General features: G+C 39.9%; 2 protein-coding genes across 2 annotated transcripts in view; both read right to left on the bottom strand.

Annotated features, from left to right (window-relative positions):
• Positions 1 to 1,528: 1,528 nt before the first annotated feature.
• Positions 1,529 to 16,518, bottom strand: LOC306986269 (cytochrome P450 2B4-like). Its single transcript, XM_079589337.1, has 9 exons — positions 16,261 to 16,518; positions 15,970 to 16,123; positions 12,858 to 13,010; positions 12,185 to 12,345; positions 8,277 to 8,450; positions 8,031 to 8,172; positions 6,790 to 6,977; positions 3,258 to 3,399; positions 1,529 to 1,808 (listed from the first exon to the last, which is right to left on the bottom strand). The coding sequence occupies exons 1-9, from the start codon at positions 16,447 to 16,449 to the stop codon at positions 1,588 to 1,590; spliced, it is 1,524 nt and encodes a 507-aa protein (XP_079445463.1). The 5' UTR covers positions 16,450 to 16,518; the 3' UTR covers positions 1,529 to 1,587.
• Positions 16,519 to 18,294: 1,776 nt separating this feature from the next.
• Positions 18,295 to 26,935, bottom strand: part of LOC306986266 (cytochrome P450 2B15-like) — a 44,609-nt gene continuing 35,968 nt past the window's right edge. Inside the window, exons 9-10 of the mRNA XM_079589333.1 lie at positions 25,756 to 26,811; positions 18,295 to 18,779 (exon numbers count right to left, since the gene is read on the bottom strand). Of these exons, the coding sequence (XP_079445459.1) occupies positions 26,621 to 26,811 (191 nt within the window). The 3' untranslated portion in view covers positions 18,295 to 18,779; positions 25,756 to 26,620. The remainder of the gene's footprint in view (positions 18,780 to 25,755; positions 26,812 to 26,935) is intronic.

The raw sequence follows: 26,935 nt of genomic DNA, 5'->3' as shown, positions 1-26,935 counted from the left end.
AGCGCGGTAAAAATCCGACCCGACAGAAAATAGGAAAAATAGGATACAGGCTTATAGGTGCACCCACTGTGAGCAGACAAGGTGTAAGTATGCTCATCAGGAGATGTTTGAGTCATAAATGGTAAAATAAAAAGGCTATTGTTACGTTTATTTTCTGGAAAAAGTTCCATATAGCCCCTTTAAACATTCAAGAATTAAAACTTGTTTTAGAGCCCAAAAACAGAATCAAGACTTTGTGAAAGGATATGATATTGTCTCTTTAAAATTTAAAACTGTGATGGACTAATAAGCAGTCGTATTTTTTAAGCCGAAATGATGTTTTCAACACTGTTTTTCAGGTTATGTGGACAGAGATCAAACCAAACGCCTGATACTGAACTACAGCCTCATCTTTGATCTGAATCTGAGTCCACTGAAGGTCAAAGAAATCACACGTAACTCAGCGAGAGGGCAAAGTTCACCTCGCCTCAGCTCTGCAGCAGCTGAAGGAACTATAAACCTCCTGACCCTTTTCTTAAATCTATGCACATACTACAGCATTACAGTCATACTTAATAACCACTCTGGAAAATATTAATTTTGACCATGTAAAAAAGGCTTTTAAATGAAAGCTGAGTAAACCGCATATAAACAGACGTCATGTTTCACCCAAAAATCTAAAGGAATAAAAAATAAATTATATTTTGTATGAAGAAAATGAAACTTATTTGTATTAATAATATGTTTAATTGTCATGAAAACAAATGTTGTGATGGATGGACAGATAGATATAAATAAATAAAAAATTCTAAGCAAAATATATTTCTTGTTTCCGTGAAATTAACGTCTCAGTTACGAGTGTAACTCTGGTTCCTTGAAGAGGGAACGAGACTCTACGTGGTTTGAGGGTCTACGTCCAACATTGGATCTCTGGAACATTGATTATTAAGACATTTGCATTGCTACTAATTAAGAATTAAACATTGCACATCCATTATTAAGTTAGTGCACCTAAACTCAGTTTGTTAATTAGGTACCACAGGGCCTGATGATTATATAAGACAAATCTAACTCTGATGTAACATGTTTTTACATCTGTTCGGACTGTGGAGAATGACCATGTTGTTTGGAGATTCGTGTCACATGATCTAGTAACTCAATCAGTTCGAGCACTTTAAACACATGGAGATAAATGCACATGTGAGTATTGTCTCCACCCATAAACTGGAACCTGCACACTGGTGGTGCAGAGTTTGACAGTACATTTACACATTAATATTCACTGTTACTGGGATTTTTTTTTTTTTTAAGATACTGTACGTACTTTAGACTTGTAAGGAATGCTTTATTCTCTCACTGAGATTTTTTATTTGTAGTAAAAGCATTTCACTATACAAATCATGAAAAAAACTGCATGTGTAGCCTATACATTTCATTATAAAATAAAATGCATGCATCCATAATAAAATAATAAATATTATTTTATGTTTAATAAAATAAAATAAAAACATTTTTATAGCTGTGCTTAAATAAATGTTTAAAACTTTTTGCCAACATGAAACTTCTTGTTTTTTTACGGAATATTTCTCGTATGATGACATGATGATGTCAGTCTGATACATTTCGGGTCACTGACGGACACTCTTCAGTGTCTCTGCTGCAGCAGATGATGTTGAAAGTCTGAGGAAGGTGGAAAACACCCATGATCCCATTCATGTCCAGAGGCTGTTGATCTGGTGGCCAGGAGAAATGAATCCGCTGTAGGAGAGACGTGATGTACAGGAAGAGCTCCGTCCTCGCCAGCGTCTCGCCGAGACAGACCCTCGGACCTGATAAACCAGCACACAAATATTTAGGCCTCAATTTAAGATTTATGTATTTGAGTTGCATATAGAATTTCCATCCATTCAGATTACAGAGTTTTAAAATAAACAAACTAGTCAAATTAATGTGATGCATATTTGTCAGTCATACATAAATTAAAGATTTCTACTCTCAGAAAATCATGACATTGTTTATTATTAACAAATTGCATGTAATTGTTTCAATTTAAATCATTTTAAAATAGCATAAATCATTGAGAAAATAATTACATTTATTTAGTTATGAAGTATGAACATGCATATGTTGTGGAACAAGCACTTTTCAGTCGTGTGAGACTCAAACAAATTGGATTAATTGATGATAAATATATAAACCTGGTTATTGTGTTTATAAGTAAGTAGCCTAATACAGAAATCTTACCAGTTTCATTTATGTTCTGTAAGACTGACACATATGCATCATTATTTTGCTTATGCTAAAACTGTGTAATCCAAAATAGATTTACATATTATACGCAAAAATACATAAATCTTAAAGGAGAACTCCGGTGCAAAATGAACCTTTGGTCTAATTACACATTGTTACCTAGTCAACCGTTATCTGAGATTTGTTTTCATGATTATCGAATGTAAATAGTTGTATCTCTAAAAACAGTTTAGCCTATAACGCTAGTATAACGCTAGTATATGGGGCATTGAGTAATGACAAATAAAAATCGCTTGTTAATACCACTAACAAGGCTCAAAATAGCCCCACACTAACACGGTAGCATAATGAGGGTCCCTACATGCAAACCGAAGCATTGAGAACTGTGTAAGTGTCCAGACAGTTTAATAAGAAGATATTTTATACATACAGTCAACTTCACGAATACAAGCAGAATCCATCTTGGAAAAACAGACTCTATCAGTCGATCTACGAACAGCCGATCCAAGTGCGCTGAACTGTGTAGAATCTCATATGGTCCAGCGCACTTGGATCGGTGGTAGATCGACTGATAGAGTCTGTTTTTCCAAGATGGATTCTGCTTGTATTCGTGAAGTTGACTGTATGTATAAAATATCTTCTTATTAAACTGTCTGGACACTTACACAGTTCTCAATGCTTCGGTTTGCATGTAGGGACCCTCATTATGCTACCGTGTTAGTGTGGGGCTATTTTGAGCCTTGTTAGTGGTATTAACAAGCGATTTTTATTTGTCATTACTCAATGCCCCATATACTAGCGTTATACTAGCGTTATAGGCTAAACTGTTTTTAGAGATAAAACTATTTACATTCGATAATCATGAAAACAAATCTCAGATAACGGTTGACTAGGTAACAATGTGTAATTAGACCAAAGGTTAATTTTGCACCGGAGTTCTCCTTTAAATTTAGACCTAAGTATTTATTTGCGTGTAATATTAGTCCAGAAACCTTTGTGTTTTATAATATCAGAAATGCATGACTCACCCAGTGAGAACGGGATGAAACACTCCGGCTTGCTGAAGTGTCCGTTCTCATCCAGGAAATTCTCCGGGTTAAAGGAGTCGGGATGCTTCCAGTGCTCCTTATTGCTGAAAATTGCTGCTAAGTTTGTTAGGATCATAGTTCCCTGTATGAGGAAAGTTCAGCAGAGTTAAATACCACTTTTCACAAAACCTATAGGGGCATTTAACCTCCTATATTGTCCCATGTTTCATAATGTAATCCGTCATAATTTACACTGGCTTATTGCTCTTACATGATAATATTATATACATATTTATATAAGATTAATTTAATTGATTGGACATGTGATGGAAATATTTTGTAATGGCCTCAGAATTGGTCAAAAGGGTATTTCAACATGAAATGTGCAGAAAAGTGCAGACCAAGGAAGCTCGGGTCAAAGATCATGTACACATGATCAAATAATCTATAGAAAAGTGCTTAACACAGTAGAACTAACAGTCATATGATCATTACAAACCAATCACCAGAGCAAATCAGAGTGAAGAAGACTTGAGTGACATTGATTTTTACTCAACTAAGTATTGGATTGCATTACAAGTATTTGTGAAGTGAATTACCATGAGGTACTGTAGTAGCTATATTATTTTATTATATTAACATCTGGAAGTTTTTTAAGAGAATTTCCACGCAGTACACAGCACACAACTTTATATAATATTAATATAATATCTAGTCTAGTTTCTTTATACTTACAGTTTAAATTACTAATAAAAAAAAAAAGGATAATTTAAAATAGGTTTTTACAAAATTATAAAAAAAAGTTTTTTATATTTTTCGATATTTTTAATACCAATATGCTTAATTGTCACTAAAATAATGTCATAATGCAAATGCATGAAAACAAATCTCATTGGTCCTTAAAAATATATTTTCTTTAAAGGGGTGGTAAAATGCCATTTTCACAAGTTGTAAAATAAATCTCTGATGTCCCCAGACTGTGTGTGTGAAGTTTTAGCACAAAATACCCCACAGATATTTTTATATAGCATGTTAAAGTTGTCCCTTTTTGAGGGTGAGCAAAAACACACCGTTTTGTGCCTTGGCCTTTAAATGCAAATGAGCTGCTGCAGAGGGCGGGGTTTCAAGAGCTCCTGTGTGTTAGCAGCTCCATTACCTCACGCAGACACACTAAAATGACAGAAACTGTTCTGCCTTTTATGTTAAAACGGAGTCAGACAAAGATGGAGAGACTCAAGAAGAAGTGACAACATGTAGAAGCAACAGGACATCTCTGAATGGTTAGTTGATTAATTTATGTTGCTGATGTGGAGTTAACTATCTTCAATTAGGATATTCTGTCACGACTCATGCTAATCTATAAATCGCTCGTATAGGAACTGTCGTGAGATGCACACAGAGTGACTTTCTATTGCATGTGAAAAGATGGATGCTAAAGTTTGAGCTGACTCACAAATGTTCTCAACTACAAAAACTTTTCCTCTTCTCAACATGGACTGCGTGTTCAGGGGCTTATGTACAATTTAGGGTTGCTGATGTCACTAACCCGGGAGGAATGTCGTGTAGTTCCTACCAGCCGTTTGTTGTAGTCCTTTTCTTTAAAAGCAAATATCTTCCTTTGCTTTGAACTTTGAGCGTTGTAACTTTATAGATGTTGTTTATGCTCAAACAGCAACATTACACCCTAACTAAAGTTAGAAAAGTGAAATCATACTTTACCACCCCTTTAAACTAAATCTATTTTTTATTTTTGGATTTAATGTAACTTGGACAATTTTTGACAGGTTTCATGACAACGCAACTACTTGCTTACTGCAATCTAATTTGTCAACAAACATAGTTGTCCATTGTGTATTAGGCCTATTATTAAAGGTGCATTATGTAAGAATGACTGCAGTCAAGAGCTCCTGTGTGTAAATAATGACAGAATATTTTTATTCCTTTAATTTCCACTTGTTTTTTGAAGTTAGCAGCTGCGATTACCTCACGCAGACACACTAAAATGACAGAAACTGTTCTGCCTTTTATGTTAAAACGGAGTCTGCAATCTAATCTGTCAACAAACATAGTTGTCCATTGTGTATTAGGCCTATTATTAAAGGTGCAGTATGTAAGAATGACTGCAGTCGAATTCAAAATACTGGAGATCGTGGTTTCTCCCGCCACCTGCTGCTCAGACTGGACGTCACTCACACGGGTTGCCAGTTTGAGCACACGCAACAGGAACGAGCGCAATGGACAATAAAAATCAGCAAATTGGCAACGTGCAGTATCACAGACCAAAACAAAAACAAGCATTCCAGCCTGGAAACGCACATTTCAAAGTAAAATAGCTGGCTGTAGAAGTGTTTTTAAAAGAAATGAGTATGTGAATTTAGCATGTTTCCTCATATGCAAGCATATTATGGTATTTTTTATGCTTTAGTAGAGTGAAAAGGTGGATTATTTTCAATATTCAATCCAGAAATTTACACAAAAAGGTATACACAGATGTAACGGTACATGTATTCGTACCGGACCGTTTCGGTACAGGACTTTCGGTACGGTCCACATGTGCACCGAATGCAATCTTTCACGTAAATTAGGCTAGTTTTGTGAGCGGAACATGCGTCAATTCCGAGTTTCCACACGAACATATTAAGTGTCGGAAGTCTCCGCGTTGCACTGATTAAATCTGATTAATCGTTTTTGTGATTCAAATACATGTAAAATATTACCATAACATCTGTCTTCCTGTGTGCGGAAATTTGTTTATGTTGCTGTGACAACGAAACACGTGCAAGCGCGCCTGTGTTAAGAGCGCTAATGCGCTCATCTGTGGACATTTCCTAATGCCTTTCTGTTAAAAGTGGGCTTTCCAAACAAACAAACGTACATGTGTCATAGTATGAGAAAAAAAAATTGGACTTTAACTCTCGGGTCGGGCTCGGATATAAATATCGCATAAAGATCACCACATACACGGCACGCTCGCTTTAGCCCAGCCTCTCGCTAGCTAGCGTCATGGCCAATATTGGTTTGAGAGTATTTTATTTAGTGGAGAACTTTGCAGTAGTATTTTATTTCTTATTCTTTTTTTATTTTATATCTTTTTTATTTATTAGCCTAACGTTATGTTTTATTAAAAAGTGTGTTTAAAAAAAGTGTAAACAAATTGTTAAAAAAAAGTTTATAGTAAACAACCAGCAGTTTAATGTTTTGCATTTCTTTTCCTTACTGTACCGAAAATGAACCGAACCGTGACTTTAAAACCGAGGTACGTACCGAACCGTGATTTTTGCGTACCGTTACACCCCTAATATATATATATACACATGTCAGATGGGATTTCTGAAAGAATAAAGAATATAAAAATGTAATCTATTTGGCTAAGCTCTTCATAATTGGTTATTAATGACTCGGGTAGCATTTTATTGCGAGGTAAACTGTATGAAAAGGCTGTGAAAATCCTTAAAGATTAGTCATCTAATAATTCAGATGCTTAGATTTAAACATATTGCCAAGGAAAATTCATCCAGGCTCCATTCATTACCTGAGGAATGTCGTATCCTCGTAGTTTTGTGGGATAAATCGTTTCATGAGTCACCCCCAATGGTACAAGGTTGGCACAGCGCTGAATCTCGTGAACAGTGGCGTAGGTGTACGGTAGTTTGTCACGGTCATCCATGCTGGGAAAGCGGTCATAACCCAACACCTGAACAATCTCCTCATGACATCGCTCTGTGAGAGATAAAAGGGAAATTGCATGTCATGGCGCTTTAAGGTTAGTTAGAGTTAAAGCTTTAGGTTTTGATGCTTAGCAAATGCAAAGGCCCCAGTGTGGAAAATGGTGAAAAGGCCAATAATAAATAGAGCATCAAAGGCTGATCTATTAACAGTAAGTTAATACATTTATAGAAAAATATACCCAACCAAAGAGCAACTTCTTGGATTACTAAACAACCTTCCAGCAAGGAGCGCTCCAAGATAATTTCGTTGGTAAGTTAGTACACTAAATGGTTCTGAATTAACTGCAGAAAAGGTGTGGTGCTTTGCTCTGTAAAATTTAGCGAATAACTGTGATTCTGATAGGAATCGTTGCGATCGTGAATTTCGTGTAAGGCTGATTTATACTTCTGCGTCGAACTACTGTACGTCGTAGGCTGTGTGTAGCACGTGTAGCCTATCACGTAGCCTGACGTTCAACTCTACAAAAAAATGTAACAACGTGTCAATTCTACACGGACCCGGAAGTGCTGTGATTGGTCTGCAATAAGTGGCGATCTGTCTGCATGTGTAATTGTGCGTCAATGTGGACAACAAGGCAGAAGTATAAATGAAAACCGATGTGTAGCCTACAACGAATAGGCTACGGCGTAGGTCTGAAAAGGGCAAAAAAGTTCGATCACCATGCACATTTCGCTCATGTTCAAGAAAGCTGCTTGTTTCGAAAGAGACTTCTGTGTGAGCAGCGCTTCATACTCTTATTGACAATGGAACGTTTGTGAATGTGAACTTTTGCTAATGTGACCACAATGGAATCTTGTTTTCACACAATGGTCATTTCGACGTATAATCTCACAATTCTGATTTTCTTGCAAGGGAAAGTTTCTCACACTTTCCAAGAAAAAAATATAGAATTGTGAGATGAAAACTCGCAACTGCCAGAAATGAAGTCAGAAATGCGTGATATAAACGTGCAATTGTGAGGAAAAAAATGTCTGTATATTTTATAGATATTATTTCTCTTTATTCAATAATGAATATTATTTAATTCATGTTTAGCTCTAGTACCTTGTACATCTGGGTTTTGAATCAAGAAGATGAGCCCCCATCTGATGGTGGTTGATGTGGTGTTTGTTCCAGCCTGGAATAAATCAGCTGCTGAAATAACCAGGTTCTCCTCATGAAACGTGGAGTCTTCGTTGGACTTTTGCTGCTCCAGGTAAAATAAAACTATCAGTTTACTACAACTAAAAAAAAGGTCAAGTTTTACATATATGCATGTGAGAACTCTTCTTTCAGTAACTGTGATCTCACTTTCTCGATCTCCAGCAGGTAGGCATCAATGAAGTCTCGCGGGTTGTCTGGATCCAGAGTTTCTTGGTGTTCTTCAACTTGTTTCCGGATGAAAGCATCTAACTCATTGGCAATCTGCTTGACCTTCTGGTGTGGCCCAGGGAAATGCTTGATGAAGGGCACCAAGTTGAAAAACTAACAGAGACAAATAGATGATGTTATTCACATTTGAAACTTCTTTTCAGTGCATTTTATTTACGCCATACAAAATAAATATTCATATCATCAGGTAAATATTTCAATATTAAGTAAATATATTAAAGGTAGGGTAGGTCAGAATTGTCTAAAAAAACTTTTATTCAAATTTGTTTAAACTGTCTTTATATACCAATACATAATTAAAATGTAAGTGTCACGAGGTGACGAAAGCGAAGCGGAACCGAGTTCCCGCTGGAATTATGTTCCGCCCGGACCGGTGTTACGGTAACACCGGCCCACTTCCGGGTTGCGCGTTATGTCACCATAACAACCCTGATTTGACCGATTGACATCTGGTGCGGAGGATGTGATGTGGCGATCTGCGAGAGGACTATGGAGGTGGGGCAGCTCTATAAAGAGGAAGTACAGAGGCCATGGAAGGAGGGAAGGAAGCAGAGAAAGAAGAGGAGAGGAGAAGGGGGTGCGGACGATTCTTCCTGTGTGCTCTCCCCTCGGAGGGGGGTGGACTCCTCCTGTGTGTTCTCCCTCCGCGTTGTGTGGTTGTTTCTTTGTCTTCTCCCGGCGATCTGGTGTGGTTCTCTCCCGTTGGGAAATGTTTGTGGAGTGTTGCAGCTGAAGGACCATCGTGAAAGAAGAGGAGTGTTGCTTGTGGGATCCGAGGGCAGTTTGAAGAGTGGAATTCGTCGTCTGGACTGGGAAAGAGTGAGATGAGTGATTGACAAATTGAATCTCATAAACGCATGTTTTCTACACTAAATTGGATACTGGTTTGAAGTGCTTGGATCACGTTGTATACATCGCACTGAGTGAAATATACTGATTCCTTGTCGATCTCTAGCCTCCCCCTCGGCCATTGAAACCAGCGAAGTGAAGCCCGCTTGTAGTGGTGAGGAAATTATTCACAGCATCTGTCCCAACTCTGACTATCATCGGCTCTTCAGATCGAGACCTCTGGGTGAGTGTTGGCCTTACTTTGCACTTGAAGAGTGGATTTGTAGTGCTGAAATTGACGTTTCCCATCACGTTGCATGTTTGGAATTGGACTGTCGTGTGTGTGTGGAAGATTTACCTTTTATCGCCGTGCACTCCCCATGTGTTATGCTGGTCTACCGTCCATCATAAGAGTCTAGCAAGATCGATTGCAGTCACCTGTTGGATGTCAGAAGGAAAAGCCCCCGTGCGCACACTACACGTGAGAACTGGTTACCTCTGCTTGAAGTTTGTATGCCGTCTGTCCCAGTGAAAGCCCGGCTCAGCTTGTGACTCTGTCCCCTGCCACACACGTGAGAACTGTTTACCTCTGCTTGAAGCTTGAATGCTGTCTGTCCCAGTGAAAGCCCTGTTCAGCTATGGACTCTGTCTCCTGCCACCCATGTGAGAGCTATTCACCTCTATTTGAAGCGTTGATTCTGTCTGGGCCAGCCAAAGCCCCGCTCCGCTTGCGACTTGAGTCTGCCGTAGCCTGAAACCCACCTGTATGGTGCGAAGTGCCCGCCCTTTACAACTCCTGTGAGCCCTGATCCACCTACTCACCTGCGATACTCACCTGTGATACTCACCTGTTCAGTGAGTTGGCACCAGCGCCAGAAGGAAGTAAGCCTGACTCATTTACTCACCTGCGATACCCGCCTGTTCAGTACCTACCACTGCGAGTTGGCACCAGCGCCAGAAGGAAGTGAGCCTGACCCCCCACTTGCCTTGGATTCCTGGGAAGAAGAAAGAAGAGGAATTTTAGATTAGGATTTTCAAATTGTTTTTATATTTAATAAAGCCTGTCATTCTTTTTATTCCTGTCTCCTGCCTCCTCCTTTGACGCGCTCCTCGGGGTGATCCTGGTCTAGGGGTGGGTGCAGTCTGGCTTGGCCCACCTCGACCTGTGACATAAGTACTTTGAAAAAGAGAGTATAGAAATTGAGTGACTCTAGTGTATTTAATCTTCAATAAACACTGCTCATTAATTCCATTCACTCCCACCTAAAAACGGGCGCGGGAGTGCATGCACGTGGGCAGAGCCAGTAATAGCAGTGGTAGTCATGGCGACGGAGAGTGACAGTCGCGCAAGCCAATCACTTCTTTCGTCCCGGTAGGAATTAATGAGCAGTGTTTTTTGAAGATTAAATACACTATAGTCACTCAATTTTTATACTCTCTTTTTCAAAGTACTTACATTTTAATTATGTATTGGTATATAAAGACAGTTTATGCCAATTTGAAAAAAAGTTCTTTAGACAATTCTTACCTACCCAACCTTTAACTTAGTTAAAAGTTGAGGAACATATGGAAGTTCATCCATCACTTCCATTACTTGTTTGTGAAAGACATCAATATAAAATATTTTAAGGTGGAGTATAACTAAATGTTGATAGATTGATAGAAGTCAAATTAAACAATAATTGAAAATGCAAAAGTTATCTTTAACTTTATACAAATGCATGATGTGATGCAATATAGCAATGGGAATGCAGACAATGCAGGACACATGATTTGTCACCTGATACAGTTAAATATATGCGTCACAGAACAGAAGATGGCAAATCCCAGTAACTTCCAAACAGAGTTTATTGCTTGACATAAGGGACTTGAGCTGGTGAGTAACTGAATTGCAGATTAATATGGTGATACTAGCAGGAAAGTGACGGTTCTTATCTGTTGCAGGCAGTGATGAAGAATTAGAGGAAAACCTGAAAACTTAAAAGACGAGATGATACCAGAAGATGGATGAAGACTGAAGAAAACTGGACAGTTCGGGACAGGATCGAAAAGGTAAGTTTCGTTTCACAGAAGACTAGACAGTTCAGGAGAAGTAAGTGTTTAGTGTTGAATGACGAGACCAGACAAAGGTGATCTAAAGAGTGACTGCTTATATGGTGATGAGTGATTATCAGTGGCAGGTGTGATGATAGCTGACTGAGTGCAGGTGGGGACCAGAAGGGATGCTGGGAAATGTAGTTATGTGGTGACTGGACTGGTGACAATATGGATGCACTATTGTTTAAATGCTGCCTTTATTTATTAACTCAAAGGGTGGCCATAGCCAATAATCAATAAATGAATAAAATAAAATAAAAATAATAATAAAATAATTTCTGAGGGAGAATGAGTTAGCCTGGGAAAACCCAGACCACTTCCGGCAAATTTAGATTTGCTCTGTAAGTGGGTCTGGCAAAGAGCCCATTGAAACCCATTTCCAATCCGTCGAAATCGCGGCACCAATCAGAAACGTTGGGGCGGGCTTTACACGATGACGACAGAGCAGCGACGGTGACGCAGATTTTGTACATTACAGAGATGGATGCCGCCGTGGAACATCACTCGTTCGAATCAGCTATCGCATCTGTTTCAAGCGATTTAAAATTGTCATTTACAAAAACGGCAAAAGTCGTCAGAAGCCATTGCTACATCTTCCTAAAAAACACAAACAGAGAATTGCTGAGAGTCTCAGATGTTTCTCCGTCGCTCTGATTGGTTTTAGATCTATCCAATTGCGCCCAGAGCCATTTGAGCGACGTCCGTTGGTGACGCCCCTGTGGAAATGAATTGTCTATGGAGCTTTGCCAGACAACTGAGAGTGGTCTGGGTTTTCCCAGGCTAAGATTGAGTACATGGATGAGGATAATGCAGACATGATAAAGAGAAAGCCAGTGATGATTATTTTTTAGCAGTATAAATCTTTTTTTTTTTTTTGTCAAAAATGAAGAATGTGATCATACCTGTCCTGCAGCTGACCCTGCAAGCATTAAGTTATCATTCAGCATTTTCAGAAGGTATGAGAAGCGTTTGTCATCATAATCGAAGCGATCTCCAAACACGATGGAACAGATAATGTTGGAAGCTGCATTCTGTAATGCATGCTGGGGGTTCATTGACTTGCCTACAAAGAAACATGCATCAGTATGAGTGGAAAAAGGCCAGTGCTTTTGTATACAATCCATTTTAAATATAAACTTGAATTTAAATTGTAAGGCCCGCCCAATCGGCCTAACGGTGGTTTCCAATAGAGCCGATGAAGGCTTCCTGCGCATTCTGTCCCAAATTCCAATTAAACTTTTATCTAACTCTATTTTATCACGACAGACAAATCAGACACAATTATTTGTTATATTTAACAAATATCTTTAAAACTCACTCTGGGATCTATGGTCCCATCCCCCCAACAAGGGCAAGAAGGGTCTTGGTTACCATGAGAGAGAGTACTTTCTCAGAGAGTAGCCTCTCTCTCAGCTCGGCATCAGTAAGATTTGTGAAAGTCTCTAAATATGCATCTTCAACCTTTAAATACCAAAATTTCAATGTCACATATACACAATGTTGAAGAAAGAGTCCTTTGGGTGCTGCATGTTTGACACAGATGAGCTAGTTTAATAAAGGATGAACATTTCATACCTTCTGCTTTAAGAATTTCCGAAATCAGATAGCGGCTTTCCTCTATCACCAGATCTTCTACTGATTTCTTCCGCAGGCCAAAATTCTTCAGCGTGTGCAGAGCAAACCTTCTCTGCTGCCTCCAGGAGTGACCAAACGTAACCATTATTATACCTGAGAAAAAGAGAGAACCAACGTTCTAATCTCAAATCTTGTAATCAGGTAAATTACCTTATTCACTGAGGATCTTTAGGATACCCAAAATGGTTCTTCTACTACAGCATCGCTGTGAAAAAACCCTTTTGGGACCTTATCATATTAAAGGATTAGTTCACCCCAAAAATTTTATTCTGACATTTACTCACCCTCATGTCGTTCCAAACCCGCAAGACTTTCATTCATCTTCGAGCACAAATGAAGATATTTTTGATGAAATCTGAGAGCTTTCTGTCCCTTCATTGAAAGCTACGCAACTACCACTTTGATGCTTCAAAAAGTTCATAAAGAGATCGTAAAACTAATCCATATGAATTGAGCGGTATAGACCAACATTTCTGAAGAATTTATATGACGAACAGATTGAATTTAGGCTTTTATTTTAAATATTGATCAGCGAACATAAACGCATGCAAGACTGGAAGCTTATGTTGCTATTTTGAACCAATATTCAAAAGGCAGTTGAACGTGTGTATAATTCAAATATTTATCTGACTCCGATATAATTAATCTGACTCCATTAAAGTTGTTGTTATTCTTTAACCTCTTATTCTTTAAAGGTAACTGATAGGAAAACGTAGGATTTACCTGAACGTTTAGATAACAAAAGTTATAATCACTTTAGCTTTCAACATCATCAGTGATAAAAGGAAAGATTCTCAAAGCCTTTAAAGCAGGCAAAGTTATTTATTAAGTTACATGTTTACATATACAGAGAGTAGAATGGAACAACATACTGTATAGAAGACTTAGTTGTAACAAATAATGTATGGTTGTGCAATAGAGGCCGTAAAAGCCTTTCTCATAGTATGAGGTTATGCACCGGTGTGCGGGAGTGGCGGGGTTAAAGCCTTTCTTCAAGATTACAGAACCGTTACCTTTCCTTCTTATCCCCCGAGCAAAGCATTGTTAAACATGAGTGGAATACCAACACCGAAAACGACCGACGGGAAACCAAAAGATGAAGCAAATGGGTAGTGATCAAGAACATTAACATATTCTCAATGTATGTTTAAGCAATAGTACCTAGATTGTACATTAGGATACTTTAATATCTCTATTAAGTTCACCACCATTCATTTCAGTTTATAAGCTGTCAGATGAGACCAAACAAGGCATAGTTACATATTAGAACATACTAGTAAATAAACAGTATGTAGTTGAAAGCATATGTCCTGTGAAGCAAAAGGTACAGACGTATCATTGAGGTGTAAACGACTCGGTCTCTCCTGACAACCATCCTGTGACTGGAGTGTCCCGACAGTCCTCAATCAGCATATTGATGAAATCCCTTGTACTAAATACACATTAGCATACTGTGGTGATGAAGGCCATTGTGCCACGTTTAATTCACATGTATACCTTTAAAAGGCGTTTTGAAGTACTAGGGCAGTAAAGAGTTCTGCCCATATTTGCTCAGCCCTAGATGCACACTTGACATGCGAGAACAAACCTCATTGGTTCTTGCAGAAGCTCAAACGTGCTGCGTAACACGAGAAGACAACTCATTGTTCACATACGTCAAGCGAACATGCTTAAGCTTCCATTTATCAGAACTGATGTGTGCTTTGATGAATGTTCATATGTGAATAAAATCCTAAATTCAATCTGTTCATCATATAAAGCGATTAACCCTCTGAGGACGAATTGGGCGGTACCGCCCAAAATGGCATACTTTTACAAATGTGCAATTATCTTCAAAACTATTAATGATAGAGAGGTGCGGTCTTTTTTGCCGTCTTCCTCAGATTCCGCTGAAAACAGTGATATCACGTTTGTATTATTCACACGCTTCGCTGTTGCCCAATACCACTGCATAAAAAGGCCAATGAAATCGATGTTGTTAGGCAAATTCCACCAATGGAAAAATTGCCGCTGGGAGGATTTTTTTTTTACCCAATCAGAGGAAGGTTACCAATACGTATTCTAGCCAATCAGAGGACTCTGTAGCCTTCAACATGTACAAACAAACAGCGTCATGTGGACGGAGAATGAGACAGATCGCGAACGGAGCGGAGTATTACAGAACGCACAGAGATCTATATAAGAGAGAGACAGAATAACTTAAATAGCATTATTATTGTATTGTTTTAGCACTTTTATGATGGCAAGCAGTAAGATTTACGGCAGAACAAGCTCTGGAAGAGTTAGTGGAAAGTAAATCTGCCAGGTTGTGAGTGTGTCTGTTCTTCAGAGCAAGCAGGTCTCATTTAGTTCGAAGCAGACCGCTTTTTCACGCCTGGGACTGTTTGTAAAAAAAGTTCCTTATTTCATTGTTCTTAACACATTTGATTGAACAATTACAAATGTCTGTCAAGCAAAGGGTTTGACAAATATTTTTTTGGTTCAAAAACTGTTCACTATTGTTGTGTGAGGTGTGATTTTCAGTAATAAATGACAAAAATCTAATTTTCATTTGTGAAATTCTCTCGATTATTGTACATTTTTCACTCATACTTCCTTTATAAACACATTACATGCATGCTTATGTTAGCTTAGGGTCTTCTGAATCCATAGATACCAAACACATGGTGTTCCATCTCCATTACATATGGTTTATAAGCCCAAATGTAAAAATAGAGAAAACGGACCAAAAAGGGCTTAGTCCCCTGAGGGTTAAACCACTCAATTCATTTGGATTAGTTTTACGATCTCTTTATGAACTTTTGAAGCGTCAACGTGGTAGTTGCGTAGGCTGTCAAAAGAGGGACAGAAAGCTCTCAGATTTCATCAAAAAGATCTTCATATGTGTTCAGAAGATGATGGAACGTCTTACAGGTTTGGAATGATTCGAGGGTGAGTAAATAATGGAAAAAATTCATATTTGGGTGAACTAACCCTTTAAGAGTGACTCTAAAATTTAGAATGAAATAGTACAAAATCCACATTTCAAGCATCATAATACCATGTTACTCACCAAGTCCATTAGTTGTCCATTCTATAAGAGGCATAGCCGGTCTTCCAGAAAAAGTTTCCTGAACCAGGGCTTCCTTCGTGACCTGGATTGTGTTGAGGACTATCACCGGCTTCCTCCCAAGATACACAGTGGCCATTTCTCCATACTGAAGCATCTACTCGGAGAACATTCACAAGAGCATTTAAACGAAGAAAATGTTTCTGAACATATGTTTTGTAAGTTAAACATCTAATTTCAAAATAGGTCAGAGTTCAATGATAAGCCAATACCAAGAAAACTGCAAAAACTCACTGATCTTACAAACTCCCTTGGCTCCTTTATAAAATGTGCTAATGATCCCACAAAAGGTAGAGGTCTGGGACCAGGAGGAGTTTGACCTCTGTAGGAATTAATCCTGATGAACTCAAACAGAACCAAAAAGATCAGAAACAGAGCCAGGCCTACAGAGGCCAGGTCTAACTTCATGAGAGTCGCCCACATGATGACAGATTCCAAAGACAAACTCAAAAGGAGCGGACCACCGGTGAGCTTTATAAAAGCAAAGCAGAAGAGGGAGGAGACAGAGGGAGATTGACATGCTTTTAACCCTTTCAGCTGTTAATCACCAAAACTGATGAATGCAGCTGTTTAGGCCTACCTGCATACCAATGTATCAAGCATATAATAATTAACAGAAATTATTATACAACACCAATGCTCAAAGTGGGACGGTACGTAGTATATTTTAATCTGTAGTGTACACTCAACTTTTTCTTGCTTACCGGTGTTGTGCTGAATTTCGACCCCCTGCCAAATTATTACCCCCTCATTGAAGTCAGTGCCTGACTGCACGGATCAATCATCTGCCAATATGACTGTGACTGAAGCCCAATTGTTTAATCTTGCATGAATGACGCGCAAAATTGTGAGTTATGTCTGCGGGATGTTCCTTTCAGATAAAATGTGCGACTCATTTGAATTCTATTGAGAACAATAGAATTCATCGTTCCATGGAGACCGCTGACCAGCCTGATCTTCTTATCCTTGACCAGCCTGATCCTTACTTCTCGCCTGACCAGCCAGATCTCCACGTCAGCCCTGCCGAGCCTGAGCTTCTCCACGTCAGCCCTGCCGGTACCGTTAATCTGTGTTCATCAATGTTTGTATTTGGTTCCTTTCAGTTCAGCCTGTCTTTGTCCGTTCTTAGTCATATTTTGTGTGTTCATCCTGCCTACCTGCCTGTACCTGTTAGAATTATTGTTAGTAAAACGTTTGCATTGGAACTTTCTTCTTCTGCCTGCACCACACCGTGACAATTACATTGTATGAAACTTTGACTACACACAAAAAAAAAATTTTTTACTAGAGAAATGGCATAATTATTTTTACTTTATGAGCAAATCTTCTTTTAACACACAGAAAAATTAAGCAGTTTGTACAAAGACTAGTCTTGTTTGATATACGTCATAAAATTATGCAAAAGTAAAATTAAGTAATTCAAGCTGATTTTTTTTATTAGTGTAGGGCTTCATGATTAAGACAAATCACAATTGTCGATTATTTGAATTTCTGAATCACTTCGGCACTTCCGCTTCATGGCTTCCTTTCTCGTGGCATCGGCAACGATAACACCAGCTGCTATTTTAGGTAAGGCTCTTTCAGTTAATACACGAGTTGTGTGTTAATGTTTCTGATTCTGCTTTAGCTTCAAGTGCCATCAAATGGCGCCACCAGGGGGTGGCCAGGGGTGGCCACACAAGTTTACTTCATGTGTCTGTTACTTCCTAGCTCTGTCAGTCGAGTCATACGTGTTATTTGCAATGATGAAATAGAGTGTGTGTATGTATTAACCTGCTTGTGAACTCCATTTCATTTAAGAAATTCATGCAACTGATGCACAGTCCGTTAAATATAACACAATAAACCAAAGTATATCAGTAGGAGTTTCCTTAAGCCTTTCTGATAGTTTTCTACAGGCCGGTTTACTACAACAGTAGAATAAAATTCAGAAATTATGGTTTATAGTTTTGGTGTGCCACCCAAAGATTTTAAGTGGCCCCATCTGGCCACCCCTATGAAAAATTTCTGGAGGCGCCACTGCATGTGTTCCTAAAAGTTGACATCAAACAGCACATACAGCAATAACTACAGTAATCCATACGACTCCAATGGATGAATCAATGTCTTCTGAAGTGAGACGATAAGTGTTTGTAAGAAAAATACCAAATAGTTTAAATGTTTAAACTGTAGTGTTAGACTATCGCTTCCGACCAACTGTCACCTGCGCGTGCATGAGAGGGTTGAGTTCACGCTTGACAACTTAAGCGCGCCGAGAAACCGAATGTTGACTCTTTTTGATGTTTTTATTAATGCTCACAATAAAATACAAACAATAACAGATAATAATAATGAAAAACAAAAAATACAGAAGAACAGAGACGCCAGTTCTCGCTCGAGTTTCACATCAAACTCCCGCGAGAACGCAATGAACGCTTGAAGCTTCACCAAACGCGAAGCCAAGCCGACTCTCATGCACTCGCTGGTGACAGTTGGTCGGTAGCGAAAAGATGAGTAAATTATGAGAACATTTCTGGGTGTGTACTGTATTTTCTTTTAATAAAACAGAATAGCAAAATACTCTTCTTAAGATTAGGCTAATCAATGGAATGATAGAAAAAGAAGAAGAGGAACAAGCTATATGCAAGAGAAACAAAAAAGGACAAAACATACTTTCTGTCTGGACAAATCATAGGCTACTTTGATATAAGATTGCAGATACAGCATGATTGCCCTTATGTTCAGACTGTGGAGGATGACCATATGGTTTATGCCTATCCTGGCCTTAGTTATATTATAGTTGCCTTGGTTAATTCTGACACCTTGTGGTCACTTTAAGTAGCACGCCACCTTTAATAATATATCAGCCATTTTGGATGTTAGAACTCATGGTGCAGAGTGTAGAGGTGCATCCACGTCCATCCATCTTGTTTTGCTCTTGAAACGGCACAATCTGTAAGTTTAAAATATTAATCTAAACGGTAAAATATGATTACATGTATTCTGATAGGTTATACCCATGTTTGAGAACGATTTACATGTGACATCTTAAATGTAATCATAATTGAGATGCTTGATTGTTCTTCTTAACACCGCTATCTTCTAAGTTATGTAAGGGTGATTTATCTGCATCATAAATGCACATTTATGTTTGTTTTGATATATGTGAACTGAATGTAACATGGTAAGAGATATGTTTTTAATATCATTGTTAATTTGTGTTACAGTTTCACAAATTGGGCTTCAGTAAAGAAAGTTTGACCCTGACAAATGTCTACGACTTTAACTAAGCCTTTGTTTAGCTCGCTGCAAAAGCAAACATAAGCTGAAGGCAGAAGAGTGAAAAGATTGACTTCACATTGAGAGCTTCACACTGGACTACATGCGCTCTATCTACGGAGAGAACCAGAATGTCGCACTCGTCAAAACACAGCCAAGCTCCCAAGCTGGAAACCAGGTCAGAGGCTAGATCTTCAGCCAGCAACACTTCATCCTCACGTCGCTCTCATAAATCTAATGCAAGCCAAGCTGCAGCTGAAGCACGCGCAAAGGCAGAGGCCGCACGCACAAGAGCTGAGTTTGCAAAGCGCCAGATAGATATGGAGATCGAAAAGGCTAGGATTGAAGCAACGCTGAATGCTCTGAAAGAGGAGGGTGAAGCTGAAGCAGCTCTCGCAGCAGCAAGGGTGTTGAAATCTGCTGCAATCTGTTCAAACGACGAAACTGAAAGGGGTAGTTCTTTGGCCGCTGAACGCACAGAAGAATACATTAGGACACACTTTTCTCAGAACCAGAGTATGAAGAAAGAAAAAGACATTCCTGGAATCAGCCAATCTACTCCTAGCGCTGTAAATGCAATAAGCAGACATGACCAAATGGGGTATCAGCATACAAGGCAGCCGAAGAGCTTTCCCTCTCATGTGAGAAACCCCTGTTCACCAAGAGAACCAGTACCTCGATCCAGCGAGGTGTCTGATCTTGCAGTGTTTCTTGCACGTCGTGATCTTCTCACTTGCAGCTTCAAAGTATTTGACAACAAGCCAGAGAATTACATACCATGGAAAACAGCGTTTATGAATGCCATTGATGGTTTAAATCTAAAAGACAATGAAGAGATTGATTTGCTTACCAAGTGGCTCGACGGGGAGTCCCTCCGACATGCTCTGAGAATACGAGCGGCCCATGCACATGATCCTGAAGCTGGTCTCAGACATTTATGGCAACGTTTGGACAAAAAATATGGTGCCCCAGAGGTAATCGAAGCATCTTTATTCAAACGTTTAGAGAGTTTCGCTAAGATTTCTCACAAAGACTTCAATCAGTTGCAAGCACTCGCAGATCTGCTCCTGGAAGTGCAAGCAATGAAAGAGGAAGGCAATCTACCTGGTCTTGGATTCCTCGACACATCAAAGGGAATAAACTCTATCGTCGAAAAACTGCCTCACAATCTTCAGGAAGCATGGATAGTTAAGGGAACAAAATACAAGAAAGAATATCTACTTCATTATCCACCTTTTTCGTACTTTGTTGAGTTTGTCAATGAAAATGCTGAAATGAGAACAGATCCCAGCTTCTCTTTTCAATCTTCTAATACATTGCCTCTTAAAGCTGAAACAATCCAAATGAAGCAGTCAAGATTCAGACCTTCTATCTCGGCCAGCAAAACAGAGGTTGAATCGAACTTGTCTGTAAGTTCCAACACCAGTTCAGTTGACCTGACGAGACAATGTCCCCTCCATAAAAGGAACCATTCACTATCGAAATGCAGAGGTTTCAGAATGAAGTCTTTAGCTGAAAGGAAGAGGTTTCTTAAGGAGAACTCAATCTGCTACAAGTGCTGTGTTTCTTCAGACCACAGCGCCAAAGACTGCAGGGTGACTATCCATTGTTCAGAATGCAATAGCCATGACCATGTTTCTGCTCTTCATGATGGTCCAGCTCCATGGCTCGAAAAGAGAACCGCCACACCAACAGAGGCTCAAGGCGGGGAGCAAGAAGAACCAACCTCCACAGTGACCACGTCCATCTGTACAGAAATATGTGGAACAGGGTTACAAGGAAAGTCATGCTCAAAAATTTGCCTAGCCAATGTTTACCCTGATGGTTGTTCTGAGGAAAAGAAGCGTATGTACATCATGCTGGATGATCAGAGTAACCTATCTTTAGCGAGGTCAGCCTTCTTTCATACGTTCAATGTTCAAGGAGAAGTCTTCCCTTACACAATGAGAACATGCTCAGGCACAGTTGATACTAGCGGGAGGAGAGCAAAAGACTTTGTGGTTGAATCCTTGGATGGGAAGGTATCAATGATGCTTCCAACACTCATAGAGTGTAATTCGATCCCTGATAACAGACTGGAGATTCCCACTCCTGAAGCCGCTGCTTACCATCCTCACCTTCAAGCCATTGCCTCTCAGATACCTCCACTGGATCCCGCAGCTGACATTCTCATTCTCATAGGGAGAGATCTTATCCGTGCGCACAAGGTCCGCAGACAACGCAATGGTCCTCACAATGCTCCATATGCCCAACTCCTCGACCTGGGATGGGTGATTGTAGGAGATGTGTGCCTCGGTGGAGCGCACAAACCCACGGTGAGCACTTTCAAAACTAGTGTGCTTGAGAACGGCAGGCCCAGCTTTCTCACACCTTGCAGAAACAGCATCTGTTCTAAAGAAAGGTTCACAAGTGAAGAGCACAGGCTCATAAGGAGCACAAAACGATCTCATGACATTGGCAAGCATATCTTCAAACAAACCAAAGAAGATAACATGCTTGCACTATCTGGAGAAGATGAGGCTTTCCTGGATATTATGGATGACGAATTCACCAAAGACAAAGCAAACAGTTGGGTAGCTCCACTCCCGTTTCGCTGCCCCAGAGAGCGTTTACCCAATAATAGAGACCAGGCTGTCAGTCGTCTATTATCACTTCGTCGTTCTCTGAAAAAGAAGACGGACATGAAAGACCATTATGTGGATTTCTTGGAGACAATGTTAAAAAAAAGACATGCTGAAATTGCTCCCCCTCTTGAAGACAACAAGGAATGTTGGTACCTCCCAAGCTTTGGCATTTATCACCCACAAAAGCCAGGGAAGATCAGGATAGTGTTTGATTCAAGTGCTCAATACAACAACATCTCCTTAAATCAAGTTCTCCTTAAAGGCCCAGACCTGAACAACAGCCTGATAGGTGTGATCATCCGCTTCAGATCTGACTCCTATGCCGTGATGGCAGACATTGAGCAAATGTTTCATAACTTTCTGGTCAAAGAGGAACATCGAGATTACCTGCGCTTCTTGTGGTTTAAGGATCACAACCTTGATGGAGATATTGTAGAGTACCGCATGAGGGTCCACGTTTTTGGCAATTGCCCCTCCCCATCAGTAGCTGTATACGGGCTCAAAAGAACAGCTGTAGAGGGGGAGTCAGAGTATGGAAGTGATGCAAGGCTCTTCATCGAGCGCCTTTTCTATGTGGACGATGGGCTAAAATCATTCAGTTCCGAAGCTGAGGCCATTGATGTACTGCACAGAGCTCAACAGATGCTAGCACAATCCAACCTCCGCCTACACAAAATCTTATCCAACAGCCCCGTCATCATGAGAGCCTTCCCAACTGAGGATCTAGCTACTACGCTGCAGGGCCTCGATCTTGGTGTAAACTCACCATCCATTCAACGAAGCTTAGGATTGTGTTGGGACTTGTCAATAGATGCATTTGTATTTCAAGTATCCATCAGTGACAAACCTTACACTAAGCGAGGAGTGCTTTCTACCATCAACAGCTTGTACGATCCTCTAGGATTGGTAGTACCGGTAAGCATTGAGGGTCGTTCCATCCTGAGAGACATCTCTGGAGATGCAGATGATTGGGATGTTATTCTGCCCAAAGAGAAACAAGAGCAGTGGCAAAAATGGAAAGATTCCCTCAAACATCTGCAAGGACTAAAAATCTCAAGAATGTATACCTCCATCTCATTGTCTAGTGCACACAAGAAAGAGATCATTGTGTTTTGTGATGCTTCCACTAAAGCTGTAGGAACAGTAGCTTACCTGAAAGTTACTAACCCAGATGGTCTCAGTGAAGTTGGTTTCCTCTTCGGCAGAGCAAAGCTTGCTCCAAAGCCGGATGTCACTATCCCTCGACTTGAGTTATGTGCGGCTGTACTAGCAGTGGAAGTAGCAGAGATGCTTCAAGAACAGCTGGACACAACACTGGATGATGTGAGATTCTACACTGACTCTAAAGTAGTGCTAGGATACATCTTCAATGAGACGAGGCGTTTTCACGTCTACGTTCATAATCGAGTACAGCGCATTAGACACTCTACGCGACCACATCAGTGGAACTTCGTGCCCACTCATCTTAATCCAGCCGATCCTGCAAGCAGAGGGCTCCCCTCAGCGCAATTGACTTCATCATATTGGTTTAAAGGTCCTCCATTCCTCCTACACACAAGACAAGACGAACTTGATAAAGGGTCTTACACCCTCGTCAGTCCTGAAACAGATGCAGAGCTTCGTCCTGAGTGTATTACCTGTGTGACTAGCCTGTCACAAAGGAACCTTGGGAGTGAAAGGTTCCAACGATTCTCTAGATGGAGCTCCCTGTTAAAGGCCATAGCACGATTGCAACACATAGCCAAGTGTGTCAAGCCTGGGTCAGGAGATGTCTGCTCCAAAGCCGGATGGCACATTTGCAACAAGCATACAGAGGAAGAGCAGCTGAAGCAGGCTAAAGCTACAATCATTCAAACTGTTCAGAGAGAAGTCTACAGAGATGACTTTAAACGCCTAGAACAAGGTCAGTCTGTCCAAAAGTCAAGTCCTCTCAGCAAACTCTGTCCATTTATTGACTCAGAAGGGTTTCTCAGAGTAGGAGGTCGGCTGGGGAGAGCTCAATTACCATCTGTAGAACTGTATCCAGCTCTCATACCTGGTAAACATCATATTACTCAGCTTTTGATTCGACACTTTCATGAGAAGGTATATCACCAAGGCCGACATCTCACGGAAGGTGCCATCAGGGCAGGTGGTTACTGGATTGTTGGAGGTAAGAGATCAGTCAGCAGCTCCATCTACAACTGTGTTACCTGTCGCAAATTGAGAGGCAAACAAGAGGAGCAGATCATGGCAGATTTACCAGCCGACAGATTACACATAGACCCGCCATTCACATTCGTGGGGTTGGATGTTTTTGGTCCATGGCCAGTCACGGTCAGGAAAACACGAGGATGTCCAGCAGAAGCTAAAAGATGGGCGGTCATATTTACTTGCATGACTACACGGGCGATTCACCTAGAAGTGATCGAGTCTATGAGTGCCTCATGTTTTATCAATTCCCTACGGCGTTTCTTTGCAATCAGAGGCCCCGCTAAGATCTTGAGGTCTGATTGTGGAACCAACTTTGTGAGAGCCTGCAAAGAGCTACAAATTGACAAGCAAGGTTGCCACAACTCAAACATCCAAGCTTACCTATCTGATAACCAATGCTGCTGGCAGTTCAATCCTCCTCATGCTTCACATATGGCAGGGTCCTGGGAGCGCATGATTGGAGTTTCCCGACGTATTCTCGATGCCATGCTCCTTCAACACAGCCCTGCAAGACTTACACATGAAGTTTTAATAACGTTCATGGCAGACGTGAGTGCAATTGTGAATGCTCGTCCCTTAACTACAGTCTCTACTGATCCAGAACAACCAATGATACTAACACCAGCAATGCTCCTCACACAGAAAGTTGGAGCCCCACCTGTACCACCTGGCCAATTTGAAAACCACGATCTATGCAGAGCTCAGTGGCGTCGCGTTCAGTATTTAGCCAATGTCTTCTGGGGAAGATGGAGGAATGAATATTTGAGTGGACTTCAAGGACGTCGCAAGTGGCGCACAGCTAAGCCAAACCTACAGAATGGAGACGTTGTGCTTCTGAAAGATGCTCAGGAGAAAAGAAATGACTGGCCAGTTGGAATCATAACTAAAACGTACCCAAGTGAGGATGGCAAAGTCAGAAAGATTGAAGTAAAAATCATAAAGAAAGGTGAACAACGATTCTTCCTGAGACCAGTCACTGAAGTTGTTCTTCTGATTTCAAAGGACACAAATTAAGGTGGCTTAACAATCTGGATGTTGTTACTGTTCCTCAAGTCTGATGTGACATCTGTTGATGTCAGGCGGGGAGTATCCTGGCCTTAGTTATATTATAGTTGCCTTGGTTAATTCTGACACCTTGTGGTCACTTTAAGTAGCACGCCACCTTTAATAATATATCAGCCATTTTGGATGTTAGAACTCATGGTGCAGAGTGTAGAGGTGCATCCACGTCCATCCATCTTGTTTTGCTCTTGAAACGGCACAATCTGTAAGTTTAAAATATTAATCTAAACGGTAAAATATGATTACATGTATTCTGATAGGTTATACCCATGTTTGAGAACGATTTACATGTGACATCTTAAATGTAATCATAATTGAGATGCTTGATTGTTCTTCTTAACACCGCTATCTTCTAAGTTATGTAAGGGTGATTTATCTGCATCATAAATGCACATTTATGTTTGTTTTGATTATGTGAACTGAATGTAACATGGTAAGAGATATGTTTTTAATATCATTGTTAATTTGTGTTACAGTTTCACAAATTGGGCTTCAGTAAAGAAAGTTTGACCCTGACAAATGTCTACGACTTTAACTAAGCCTTTGTTTAGCTCGCTGCAAAAGCAAACATAAGCTGAAGGCAGAAGAATGCCACAACATGGACACTCAAGTGAAGTCACATGATCTAGAAACTCAACCAGTTAGACCACTTTAAACACATAAATGCACATGTGAGTATTGTCTCCACCCATAAACCCACAACTGAAAGCTGCACTCTGGTGCTGGGTTTGACTACATTTACACATTAATGTTCACTGTTACCGGGAAAAAGAAGAAGAAAAGATGTAGCCTACTGTGATTACTTTATACTTGAAAGGAATGCTTCATTCTCTCACTGAGAACGGTTTCATTGCATGTAATTTTTTATAGGCAGTAAAATAATTTCACTATATAAATCATATACAACTACAAGTGTATACAATTTATTATACAATAAAATGCATGCATCCGTAAATAATAATAATAAAAAAAACTGTCAAAATGATTAAACAATTTTTTTTTCTTAGCTGTGCTTAAATAAAACCAAAATTGACCATTCTTGTTTTTTTATGGAATATTGCAGCATTAATTATAAATGATGTATGTGTGCATCATTGTATTTTATTCTATTCATGTGCTCTTGTAATCGTTAATGAAAATAACTTCCCTTTCTCTTCTGGCATGAGGGCAGGGCAACCTGTCACTCACATTAGATAGAAAAGACGATCACATGCCGATTTTAAAATGCATCAGTGTCAAACCGATGCTGTCAAAACTGGAGAGAAGTTATTTTCCTTAGTGAAATCATCAAAATAAATCTAAATTACCTGAACAACAGTTCATTTATAGAAAGAATAACTGATTAGATATGATGATTTGGATGAGCCAACATGCTCTTTTGTGTCAGCTTTGTTCTTATTGTTGTTCTTCAGTATGTAAGATGACGGTCAGTTTGATACATTTCGGGTCACTGACGGTCACTCTTCAGTATCTCTGCTGCAGCAGATGATGTTAAAGGTCTGAGGAATTCGGACGATACCCATGATCCCATCCATGTCCAGAGGCTGTGGTTCTGGTGGCCAGGAGAAATGAATCCGCTGTAGGAGAGACGTGATGTACAGGAAGAGCTCCGTCCTCGCCAGCGTCTCGCCGAGACAGACCCTCGGACCTGATAAACCAGCACACAAATATTTAGGCCTCAATTTAAGATTTATGTATTTGAGTTGCATTTAGAATTTCCATCCATTCAGATTAGTTTTAAAATAAACAAACCAGTACATTTTATGTGATGC

Source organism: Phoxinus phoxinus (assembly GCF_949152265.1).
Source record: "Phoxinus phoxinus genome assembly, chromosome: 18".
NCBI lineage: Eukaryota > Metazoa > Chordata > Actinopteri > Cypriniformes > Leuciscidae > Phoxinus > Phoxinus phoxinus.
The sequence above is the reverse complement of the archived record's forward strand: the minus strand, read 5'-3'. Positions and strand labels throughout refer to the sequence as shown.